Consider the following 13,302-nt stretch of genomic DNA (forward strand, 5'->3'; position numbering starts at 1 on the left):
CTTAGACATCCCAGGTTGTTTCTGAAACCATTAATGATTTACTTAACAAGTGTCTATTGAATGTCTTCTAGGTGCTGGCCATTGTCACAGATAATGGACCAAATGGCAAGCCAAAACTGAACTTGTTCCTGCCTGCATGGAGCTGACATGCCAGAGAGATTCCAGAGTTTTGGGAAATAATTCAATTCCTTCCAAGCTTCAGAGAAGTAGAACAAACCCACAGCCTATACATTCATAGACCTTGGATAGCCTTGGAGAACTCAGGTAGTATGATAGCCCTCTAGTTTTAGGATGTCTTTCTGGAGATGTCTCTAGAACTTCAGTTACAAATGAGGTCCACTTGAGAACATTGAAAACACGAAGAGCCTACTAAAGCTTGGAAAATTTTTGGAAGTAAAATTATTTCTGAGTTTTGAAGTGAATAGGAAAGAGTCTTAGAATTCTGACATTACTGGGCCATATTTCTGCACTTGAGACAAAGTAAGAGAAATAGTGTTCCAGGACCTAGAGACGACCTTAGAAATGCTGATTATTCAGTAGAAAATAATTGCAATGCTTTAGGAGGCATCAGACCAGCTTCCTGACTTCTGAATCACAAGAGGTGGTAATTGGTGGTTCAAATGACAGGCTGATGCATGTTTCTCTGGGTAAGTATGTTAGTGGCTGGGTAAGTAAGTGGCAGTCTTTGAAACTTGGGAGAATTTAGGGGTAGATTAGGGATTAGCAATACTGTAAAGGTCCAGTTAGTAAATATTTTAAACATTGTGAGCCAAAAAGCAAAACTAAAGATATTATGTAGTTATGTATATAAAATCAGAGATGTGTGCATATTTATATACGAAGTTAAATAAATTTTTGCAATTTTTTATTGGTAAAATTCAAAACACAATAATTATAGAGAAAATGTTTTATTTACCCGAGGTTCAAAATTACTGTTCCCTATCTCTAAGTTGATTATAAATGTTCAACTGTGTTTATTGGCAATGAGATTTTATGTGTTTTATGTTGGAAAATGTCATTTCACACACATAGTACTGCAAAATATTGATCTCAAGCTATGGGAATTGATTTTACTTTATTATAGCCATCGTTTGGATGTCTAGTAACCCAGACACTTTATTTATTTACTTATATTTCAGTTTTGAGAACTTGGGTCCTGAGGCCCACACTGAGCTTTTGACCTTCAGGTAAAATGTTGCCTTCCAGCCCTGGTTCAGCATTGCTAACACCAGTCCCACCTGGACTGCCAGTCCTGGAATTAGCTCCAATACGGGATCTTCACTGGCCAAAGACTAGCATCTGCCTTTCCTATACTAAGGAACTGCCTATCAGGGTAGCTTTTTGCTTGCTAGGCATGCTCGTCAACCTCTCTGTAGGTTTTTTTTGCCTTTTCCGTAAAAGAGGCCCTCCTTGAAGTTGGCCACCTGCCCCTCTGTTACTGTGTTATTTGAAGTCTTTCAACTTTGACGGACTCCTTCCTACTGCTGGGCCTGAGCCCAGTATCTGCCTCAACTTCACCACCTCCCTCAGTGTATCCAGTTTCTCTGGGCCTTCCCAGTCTGGCTCGTCCAACTACCACCAAAGCTCTAGTGCTGGAACCAGGAAGGACAGGTTTATGAGCCTTAAGGAAGTTGATGTTGGCATGCCCCGGGGCTTTCCCAAGACAGCAGCATACTTGCTGTTTTTTTCTTTGATTTTAGAAAAGTTCTCAGTATTCTGTGGGCACAAGGACCTTGTAGAGTGTGAGAAATATTTATGATTGGTAGGAGATGTAATGATCGCTGCCTTTGAGAGCATAAGTGTTCTAGGCCATTAAGTATTACAGTCTGCACAGGGAAGCTTTCAGAGAACCCAGAAGGTGCAGATTGTTCTAGTTTTTACAGGGGTAAAGAATACAGTGGCTTACAAGGTTCAAGTAACTTAGAGAGTAATAGGATCAGATCCAGGTGACTGTACGGTGTATTCCAAAGTCTAAGTTGCATGGAAGGTGTGGATTTGTCCAGAGTCCAATGCTCAGGTGAACTGTTAGGAATAAGTGTTTCTTTTTAATGTTTATTTATTTTTGAGAGAGAGAGAGAGACAGAGACAGACCGTGAGTGGGGGTGGGGAGAGAGAGAGGGAGGCGCAGAGTCCGAAGCAGGCTCCAGGCTCTGAGCTATCAGCACAGAGCCTGACATGGGGCTCAAATTCATGAACACTGAGATGATGACCTGAGCCATAGTTGGATGCTTAACCAACTGAGCCACCCAGGTGCCCCTGTTGGGAATAAGTTTTAAGACTTGAGACACTCAAAAAAGGTTGGGGTTAGGGTTCATTTAGGGGAATTGCTAATAGCAGAAAATATGACTAGAGACTGGACAATCTAACGTCTCTACTACTCCTGCGTGTAAGTGTCTCAGGTAAATTCCCTGAGGTTTGCTCACCTCAGGATCTGAAGGACTAAGATATTTTTCCGTTAATTTAGTAAATTTGAGATAATTTGAGATCACCTTAAAATGTAGAATTTGGTCTTAAGAGTCAACCAGTAAGTGAGACAGGCAAGACTTTATCAGAGGCCGCTTGACTTTCTTATCTGGTGTTTTTGTGTTCTCAGGGTTGAAAGAAGATAGAGGATGAGGGTAGAAGCAGAGAGGAAGGAAGTTTGGGCAGTGGGGAGAGGTAATGAATGTAGTAACAAAAATACAGAGCCAGAGTCGGTGGCATTCCGGTGAACAAAGTTGGTATAGAATCAAGTGACATCGTGGAGGGTACCAGCAAGGAGCATTTGAGTGCAACTGGGGTATCAGTACCAGGTAAGCCTTCTGGAGTCAACGTATACAAATTATTATAGAAAATACCAAGACAAAGAGTTAGAAATCAAGAAGACAAAAACCAAGATAATAGATCCTGGAGGGCCAAATAAGGAAGGGAGTTTAAAATAAGGTAAAGTCTTAACAAGAAGGAAAAATGTGAGATGTTCAAAGGATGTATCAGTCAAGATTCTCCAGAGAAACAGAACAAGGTGGAGGTGGGGGGGCAGGGGGAGAGGGAGAGGGAGAGGGAGATGGACAGAGAAAGACAGACAGACAGACAGACACACACACACACACACACACACAGAGAGAGAGAGAGAGAGAGAGAGAGAGAGAGAGAGAGAGAGAAGAGAGAGAGAAAGGAATTGACTCACTTGATTGTGGGGGCTAGCAAGTCTGAAACTTACAAGGCAGGGCAGGCTGACAGGCTGGAAACTTGGGCTGATGGTGTAATCTTGATGCAAAATTTCTTGTTCTTTTAGTCTGAAACTGGATGGAAAGCCACCAACATTATTAAGGGTAATCTTCTTTCATTAAAAGACAAATGATTGTAGATATTACCACCTTTACAAAAAAAAACCATCATGGCAATATCCTCTATTAGCTTTTGATTAAATAACTAGGTACCGTAGCTTAGCCAAACTGATGTGCAAAACTACCATCACAGAGAGGAAGGTAAAAGTAAGAGCACTGTTAATGAGAGTCAAGGCAGACTAGATAGATTGTCATAAGTGCAAATAGAAAAATTGAAGACTAGATAAAAGCCATAATTCCTAGGAATCTCCTAATTTTGATACAAATTGTGGTGTAGACTGGATTTTTCTTTCTTACAATCTGTTTGCTACAACAGCAATGATGACAACAGTACCCCCTGAAGCGGCAGTTTCCACACCAGGCAGAATCTGACTTCTGAGATAGCACTAACCAAGGTGATCTTGGGCAAGAAGTCAAGCTCTAGAGGTCCTCTAGTCTTATCTTAAACCTAAAGTTTAAGTAGAATCCGTAGGAAATATTTGCAAAAGAGAATTCAAAAGTGCATGTGCTGCTCAAAACAAAGTGTTTACACTGAACTTGGTTACATATAAAATGGCTTGGAGGGATATTTTAGCCCCAAATCCAGAAGATTCTAATTCAGTTGAAGTGGACTGGGCTTCAGGATTTAAAAAATAAAAACGAAAATTAAAAAAAACTTCTTGGGGTATTTCTAAGTCTATCCTGTGCAGAGAACCTTTTGCCAAAGGCATCCAAACGTGTTTTTGTTTACTTCTTTGCTGTCCATGTAAAGAAGGCTTTGGACTTTGATTTAGGTTTAGGTTATCTCTATGGCATCTTCTTCTAAAACTCATTTCTTCTGTGTCAGCAACTCATACGGGTACTTCCAGTGATTAGGCATGAAGGTAAAGTTGGGGGGGGGGTATCCTGAGCTGAGAAAGAACAGCACAAACCCTTAAAAGGAAACATGGCTCTTATTCTGCAGTTTTCCTTAAGGGCATGGGCTCCAATAGTAGAAAAAGGGATTTTGACATGACTTTCAGAAATAATATTCATATTTATAAGTCATTGTATATTGGGATAGATTCTTTTCCTATTTCTTTTCACTGCTTTTAAGATTGTAATAGTTTAGTGTTTTCCAAAGACTATACTGAGCCTACAGGATTTTTTTTAATAATCTTTACATTAGAAAAGAGTTCTAAAGCTTTATGTAACCAAGGAGGTTTTCATAGGACTAGTGTTCCAGGGAATCACATTTTGAGAATTACTGCCTTAGGGTCATTTAAGCTGGAAGAGCTTATGCCCACCATTTACCATAACTCTCTGGCTACATTGCTGTTAATTTATTTCTTTCATCATAAACCTGTACTCCCCTTCTCAGCATGAAGTGCATGTATGAGGATGCTCTTGTCTATGTAAAGAAGAAAAGAGCGAGTTTAATTGCTCAGTGAAAGTTAACTTGAATTTGGGGAGTAGAAGACTTGGGTTTCAGTTCTACTTCTGGAATCTAGTAAATATGTGACTTGGGACAAGTAAGTCACAGACCTGACTTTGAATAATCAGACCTTTATTTGACTCAACTACAAAAGAGGAATAAAATGTTTATAAGGGATGTTGTTAAGTCTGATATGAGATAATACGTATGAAAACATTTCAAACTGTGAACCCTTTAAAACAAGAAGACATAATTCTTTTATAATTAAGTACTTTATATAAATTCAACAGAGTTATGGGATTCCTATATGGTTAAAGCACATTTTTAGTATGTTGACTTTCAACTGTGAAATGAAGTGTATTACAAATGTAGAAACTCCCTGGAATTTCTATAACAAAACCATTTGTTTTGGGTTATTTTTGAAGAAAACAAATGATCAAATTGTATTAAAATTTGATTATTATTATTGTTACATGTATTTTGATTAATATGTAGTATTTGTCTACAATGTCCTGGAAGAGGACTTTCATCTCATGACACTATTGTCATTACAGCCTTTTTCCTCCCTTTTGATTGTCCAATCATTAACGAGCTGTGACCTTCCAAAACATTGAAGTTACTCACAGCTGTGTAACTCATTCAGTTTCTCTTTGCTGGACTAGAAAAAAGAAGGAGTACTACTGTCTTCTAGTAAAACAGGTTTATACAGCTAATGGAGTCTACGCAGACTCTATCAATGGAAGAACCTGTCAAGAGGAGCACTGTTAGGACGTATAAGATAATTTGTATTGTAAGTACAGCTTTTAATTTTAGTCTTTGTAGCTTTGTGATAAATGTTAAGTGTATGACTCCCCATTTACATTGGTGTTGCTTTTTGAGTGTAAAGTTTTAAGTGATTGCATTCACTTTGGCCCTTGTGACAGCTCCAATGCCACGTTAATATTTTGAATACCATTTTGCCTAAGAAATTTGAATAACAAGTTAATATCTGATCCATCCTAAAAAGTTGGCATCTTGTGGCAAAACACTTGGCAGCATTGATTTTAGCACGATTATAATCCCATCCCAAATCACCATTTTATTGCGTGAATATTTTTAAGACCACAGAGTAAAAAATCAAAGATCACTGTATATCATATTCTTTGTTGGACTGTTGCTTTTATCTAGTTTTCTTTACTCCTAAAGATGGCCTCTTTTACCTTTTTTCTCTTTGCTTTTTTTTTTTTTTATATGTTAAGATCTTCCCTGTTCTGAAAAATAAAGCTTTCCTTGATTTGATTACTCTCAAATGTTTGGGGAAGGGGAGCTCCATCCACTGCCCCGGTTTTCTCACCACTCACCCATTCATTCCCTGTGCCCTTGCTTGTTTTCACTCTCCTGAAGTCATCTTCTTGAAAGTCTTTCCTTCTCCTCTGTCCTCCTGCTGTGTCTCCATAACAACAATATGTGGATATTGTTTTGTTCTCATCTTGAATTATTCTCTCCCCATGCTTCCGTGATGGCATTAATATCCCCATTTTTATGACTTTTCTCTTTATCTGCATTCTTGGCTGACTTTCTTCTTTCTTGCACATAGCATTCCACCAAACCTTGTCTAAATATCTTTCCTTTAGGCAATCTCATCTTTTCATGGTTGTAAAAGTCATATTCTCAACCAAGAATTTCAAGTAGGCCGGTAGGTCTGACTTCTTGCTGAGTTTCTGGCACAAGATTTCAAATGCCTGCTTGCTGGCTCTCATCCAGTAACTCCAGCCAAAAACAGTTGCATAATTTCTCACACCTATCCTGCTGCATTTTTCTCCTAAGTTCCCTGCCTTAGGTAATGTCACCACCATTCTGTCACTCAAGCATTGTTTCTAGAAGTAAATGAAGAAATGTGTGTGAGCATTGAGCCCAGGAACTATAACAAAGTAAACTGTCAAGATACTCTATTTAGTCATTATCCTTCTGGGAACTTTAGAGTGCTCTTTTAACTCTTATGCCATTTATTAGATTTATTCCATCTATAAATTAAAGAAATTATAAACTCCTTGAAAGCAAAATTTTGTGCATCACTTATGTTCCTTCTTTCTATCCTTCCAGTGGTTTACTAGTATGTATAATAGAAGCTCAGTATTTTAATTTTTTTAACACTTATTAATTATTGAGAGAGAGAGACAGAGAGAGACAGAGCATGAGCAGGGGAGGGACAGAGAGAGAGGGAGACACAGAATCCGAAGCAGGATCCAGGCTTCGAGCTGTCAGCATAGAGCCTGACATGGGGCTCGACCTCACAAACCGCGAGATCATGACCTGACCCGAAGTCGGGCACTTAACTGACTGAGCCACCTAGGGGCCCCTAGAAGCTCAGTATTTTAAAATTGTAGTTTCAGAAATACCCTGTTTCCAAATTTTAACATAGGTTTCATTCAAGAAGCTTTAGATGTATCTACTGTGTTGCTGGCACTCTTTATACAGCTTTCTAAAGCCAAATGTTGGCTTCTTGGTGATTTTTGGAGTCCGAGTTCTCCCCTGTCCATTTTGTAGCTAGCATAAATAGTTTAAGATGCATATGCACCTAAATATCAAGAAGCTAACTCAGAATTACTCATTTAGGGGAAGTCATTATAGGAGATTAAAAATGAAGCTTCTTTGGGACACCTCAGTGGCTCAGTCGGTTGAGTGTCCGACTTCAGCTCAGGTCATGATCTCATGGTTTGTGAGTTGGAGCCCCACATCGGCTCACTGCTGTCAGCCTGTCAGATCCTCTGTCCCCCTCTCTCTGCCCCTTTAAACAAAATTTTTTTAAAATGAAGAAGCTTCTTCTCAGGGAATTTACAGAATAATGCGAGAGCAAGCCAAAAATACACAGAACAAGTAGAGTCGTCAAGAAACAGACACTAAGATTTAACAGGAGAAAGTTCTAGAGCATCCTAGGGACAGCTAGATGCTGTTTATTTTCCCATCAAGTTTGAATGGTAAAAGGACTAATGATAAGATGTAAACCAAAATATACCAATTTTTAAATCTATGATTTACATAGATTTTGTAAATCTATGAGGTTTACCATAGGGACTATGTCCCAGTGTTTCCCTGCTTTGTATTCCTAGTCCTGGTCATGAGTGGCTTTTTAGCATCATAATAAGGGACTCAGTGCTAGTGATGCTATTTAGTAACTATTTATGTTCACTTTTTCCCTCTCCATTCTTTCCACTGAATGCTGGAAGGTCACTGAAACCTGGGCGAAGTTTCAGACTTTACGTAAGAATTGTTTTCATAGGGGGTGCCTGGGTGGCTCAGTCCATAGAGCATGTGACTCTCGATCTCGGGGTTGTGAGTTTGAGCCCCACGTTGGGTATAGAGATTATTTAAAATAAAATATTAAAAAAAAAGAATTGTTTACATAGTATTTTCACATATTTTCCCAGTCCCTGAATCCACTGCTGTTGTAAAAATTAGATATGTTAATTTTCCAGATGATTTTCAGAGTGAAAACAAAATCAGTGGTTTACAGTATTATCGAAGCAAATTTTGTTATTGTGTTTTTTATGAAAGTGATTTTTTAAAAAGCTATAACAAAGGTTATTGGAGTTGTAAAATACATTCCTAAGTAATTCATGTGTTTGTTGTGTTCATATTCTATGGCAATATATGTTTTTCAAGCTCTGTCATCCAGCATGCTTATCATTGGACTTACTGGGTGGGGAAAAAGGTGAGTGGGAATAATTCTCTGCAATTATATCACAGTTTAATTCTAGTCATTGCATAAAGTCCACTACACTGAAGAGCCTTGTCAGCAGTAGTGATAATGAGTGACACACACAATCTTTGGTCACAGAGCTTCCACATGGTTGTCTGTGCTAGAGATCAAAGCGGATCATTTGCCAGTTAATTATTTGAATGCTGTATTTTCACACGTATTAACTATTCTCATCCCCTCCATAGGACAGAGCTGGGAGGGAAACCCCTGCTCCCTAGGAATGAGGTAGTTAACGATTTCACAACTCAGGAATGCTCTTAGATAAATCATCTCCAAACAGGTACCTAGTTAAGAATGAGAAGTGGGCAAAGGTAAATGGCCCTCGTAGTTTCATCCATCCTTTAACTCAATCTGGGGTTATGCTAACCAGGACTCATACATTGGAATTTAAAGATCTGTAATAAATACTATTTTAAACTTGTGCCCAGAGCTTTCTTATTTTCAGGCCTTTAAAATTGTACGTTCCCCTGTCACTGTTGGATCTGGTGTTATGAATAACTAGCTTGCTGTGGGGCTTTAGATTCACTGATGGAGGGCGGGATCTTTGCACCTTTGTACATTTTTTAAAAATTGTAAAGGCCACTTTTCCTTATTTTAAATATAGGTTCTCCTTGCTTTGTTGGTGATTGTGTCACTTGGACTGGGCCTGGGGCTTGGACTCAGGCGACAAGAGGAGCAAGGTAACCCCTCAGTGTTTTCTCAACACATTTCCTGATTCCTCCTTTCTCCTCACCTTTACCATTGAAACTTGTCCCCTGTCTCGAGCCCCCTCTCTCTTGCGTGGAGCAGTCTCATCCAAGGTTTCTTCTTCTCCCACACCGCACTTATCAGGAGCCCACATCTGTGGTTAGCATTATCCAATGTCATTTCTGGTCTTCACTCTTTTACCCTCACCCCTTACTCCTTTGAGAGTCATATCATTCCTGTATTTTCCCCTCATTTGTTCTCACCTTCATAGAGTATTTGATAACTGGATCAAAGACTCCTTCTGTCTCAACATCTACTCTAGTCATTCCTACCTGCTGATAAACTTGGCCTCAGAAGTCTTGGTTACTCCCTTCCCAGGACCTCCTGGGAGAAGGTATCACTTTCTTCTTGAAATCTCACTATTTCTTGGCTAGGCAATGACACATTCTTGAAATGTAGTGCAGACTAAAAGCTTCATGTTTCTTTATTTTTCCTCCTGAGAAGCAAAGAAAAAATTGGAGAAAGATGCTGCAACATATCAAAATACATCTTTTTTTGCAATATCTGGTCAATATGAACAATAAATAAATCATTTACAAGCATTGTCTAAGTTTTGTTATGTATTGTTTGGGTACTTTTATTAAGGGGAAGTAGGAGGTCGAACATGAGATCATTTGTTCTCCTTTTTAATTTGGCCGATTAACTTTTAGTTTGACTCCCTTGGGGAAGGTCTTTTTGCTTCTTCATTAGGGAGACTCTTGGTGAGACTGATAAACAATTTTTCAGTTATGTTTTCACTTAAAAATTAACAAACATTCAGTACTCCCAGGATAGCATGGGAACACGGCAGAACTGAAAAGGTGGACCTTACCTGGAAAATTACTATCTTTTTTGAGTCACTTGGCTGTTGTGTTTCTGAATTATAGTACAGAGCTACAGGTTGTGTTTCTGAACTACAGAGCCCTAGGCCTAGATCTAACAAGTGTTTCTGGGCCACTTTAGTAGTATTATTCTGATGTAAGTGTGCACAGAAGTACATCACTTCTTGGTTCTCTTAAATTACGTAAATTAATTGCAAGAGGCACATACTAATCTCTGGTTATTTTGGCTGTTTCTCTCACCTCCTTATTTTATTGCACCTACTGGCTGGCTTCCCAGTGTCATTGTTCCTTATTCTTGTCCTTTTATCTCCGTCTGTCAACCCTCATGTGGCACCACCCCCTCCAGGACTTTGGTATTTAACTCCAGCCCCTCCTTTGCCAGCGCTCTTGAAATATTCACCTCCTCATTCTTTTACCACTGATTCCTAATCCCCAACCCTGGACCATTTTCACCATTCTCCATTCCAGTTAACCTGCTTTTCATAGGCAGTGTGAATTTTAAAAGTAGTTCTTCTAGTTTGAGTTTGTATGTATTCTTTTTTTTTTTTTTAATTTTTTTTTTAACATTTATTTATTTTTGAGACAGAGAGAGACATAACATGAACGGGGGAGGGGCAGAGAGAGAGGGAGACACAGAATCCGAAGCAGGCTCCAGGCTCTGAGCTGTCAGCCCAGAGCCCGACGCGGGGCTCGAACTCACAGACCGCCCAGGCGCCCCGAGTTTGTATGTATTCTTATAAATGTGTTCTTTTGGGGCGCCTAGGTGGCTCAGTCGGTTGAGCGTCCAACTTCAGCTCAGGTCACGATCTCGCGGTCTGTGAGTTCGAGCCCTGCGTCAGGCTCTGGGCTGATGGCTCGGAGCCTGGAGCCTGTTTCCGATTCTGTGTCTCCCTCTCTCTCTGCCCCTCCCCTGTTCATGCTCTGTCTCTCTGTCTCTGTCTCTCTCTCTCTCTGTCAAAAATAAATAAAACATTAAAAAATGTGTTCTTTTATGTACACATGCTTTTTACTTACTCTTCAATAATTGAACACTGACTGTATGCTAGGTACTATTCTAATTACTGGGAAACTTCAAAGAGTTTACATTCTAGCATGGAAGGGAGACAATAAAAAAATAAATAAGTCATATATATATATATATATATATATATATATATATATGATAAAGTGCTAGGGAGTAAGTAAAGCTGAAAAGGGGATTATAAAATATTGAGTTGGGGTAGGATTGGGGGTGTATGTGAAATAACTTTTGTAAAGAGCTGAAGAAGTAAGGGAGAAACAGGGATATTTGTGGAGGGACATTCCAGGCGAGAGGAAAAAAAACAAGTGCAAAGGCTTAAGGCAGGAGCTTGCCTGGCAAGTTCATTTAACAAGTAACAAGATCAGTGAGTTCGAACTAAGAGGACAAGAAGGAGGTTGGTCATAAAATGAGATGGAACAAAGGACTGAAGAGAAGCCAAATCAGTGAGGCTGATAGATTGAATATGGCCACAGGCTTTTATTCTGAGAGTGCTGGGAAGTGATTGGAGCAGAGAAATGACATGCTGTGGTTTGCTTTCGGTACACTCATTCAGGCTACTGTGTTTGAATAAATGGCAGAGTGAAACGAGGAGACGTGGGGAACACCAACTGGGAAATTATTGCCATAATCCATACAAGTTTTATGTCTTGAACTACAGCAGTGATTGTAACTGGTGAGACATGTTTAGGTCCTGGATATCTTTGATGTGGTAGATAGATTTTATTGACAGAATGGATACGGAGAAAGAAGAATGACCTCAAGATTTTTGATAGGAACAGCTGGAAATACAGAAATTCCCTAACTGAGATGGGAAACACTGTAGAAGAAGCTGGTTTGGGGAGAATAATCGGGAGCTCGTTTTTGGACATGTTAAATTTGAAATATTTACTAGATGTCCAAGAGGAAAAACCACGAAGGCAGTTGGATATATGAGGCTGTCTTTTGAAGGGAAGTTCTAGATGGACATACAGTGAGGTGGTTATCAGCATCATATGTGGGACTTAAAGCAATGTGACTGGAACACACTAACCTTACAGAATTGGGAACATGCGGTGGGGGAAAAAACCCACAGATGAAGCCTAGGAAGAATTTGTCAGGAATGTGGGAGGAAAGCCAAGTGATTGTTGTTTCCTAGAAACCATGTGCAGAAAATGTTTCAAAGCAGGTGAGTGAATATAAAAATGTAAAGGCCTTTTGTATAAATGGTATAACACTTTTTTGGTTACTTTTTCACTGAATGTTTCTTAAGATCGATCTACATTGTTATCATGCATCTATTCTTATGCATCTATCTACTTAACTACTTAATACTCTTTAGCATGTATCTAATGTACTATTTAACCTATGCCCTCCCCCCAGTGCCCGACTGACGTTAGTTCCTTTACACCACATATATCCTGCAGGTTCCCTTATGGACTTGTGTGAGATTGCTTCATCATCTACCAGGGATAGAATTCCTGGGTCTTAGTGATGAAATTTTGGGGTGATGGAGCGTTTGTGGGGTCTGGAGCTCATGGCCAAGAAAGAATTCTTGAAGATGTCTTTGGTGCAAAAAGGTGATTTTATTAAAGCATGGGGATAGGACCCATGGGCAGGAAGAACTTCACTGGGGTCCTGACCAGTAACTCATTACATACCCTCAGATTGGGAGAGGGTCAAGGATAGAGTAAGTCTCTAAGGAATTTTGGAAGCAGGGTTTCCAGGACCTTGAGGGGCTAGCTGTTACTAGGGAAATGCCATTTATTACCATTTTATAAAACCTCAGGCATGAGACCCTTTAGATGTATATCAGGGGGCCATAAGCTTGGAGTATGATTGCCAGCATATATCTTGGGGCAGTTGGGGTAAAGGAAGCAGACTTACGGGATCCTCAAAGTTGGGATAATGTTATGCCAAGATTCCTTTTTGCCCCTAGCAAAGCATTATCCAGCAGCTGAGCTCCTAGAGGGAGGTCACTCTGCCTGTCTCAAGGACTTGTCAACGGGCTGTAGGCAGTAAGGGAATTTAATTTTTCATTTGCTTTAGTTTCCCGTATTACCATGGCAAGCACTTAAACCCCTTTCCTTTGTTCTTGGGTAGCCAGGAGTGTCCGAGGAATATCACACATATTCCACTTGGGTGTGTGTGTGTGTACCAATCTATATTTTGCCTTCAGCTTGCCCCAAGCTCCCTCATAATTAGGGTTTGTATTTTAACTCAGTTGAGTAGGCCCAGATTGCTTCCTAGAATGGCTGCTACAGCCTACTCTGTCTTTA

General features: G+C 39.7%; 1 protein-coding gene across 1 annotated transcript in view; it reads left to right on the forward strand.

Moving 5' to 3' along the window:
• Window positions 1–5,386: 5,386 nt before the first annotated feature.
• ENPP3 (ectonucleotide pyrophosphatase/phosphodiesterase 3) overlaps window positions 5,387–13,302 on the forward strand; it is a 75,964-nt gene continuing 68,048 nt past the window's right edge. Inside the window, exons 1-2 of the mRNA XM_007078621.3 lie at window positions 5,387–5,509; window positions 9,063–9,138. Of these exons, the coding sequence (XP_007078683.1) occupies window positions 5,432–5,509; window positions 9,063–9,138 (154 nt within the window). The 5' untranslated portion in view covers window positions 5,387–5,431. The remainder of the gene's footprint in view (window positions 5,510–9,062; window positions 9,139–13,302) is intronic.

Source organism: Panthera tigris, chromosome B2 (genome assembly GCF_018350195.1).
Source record: "Panthera tigris isolate Pti1 chromosome B2, P.tigris_Pti1_mat1.1, whole genome shotgun sequence".
Taxonomy (NCBI): domain Eukaryota; kingdom Metazoa; phylum Chordata; class Mammalia; order Carnivora; family Felidae; genus Panthera; species Panthera tigris.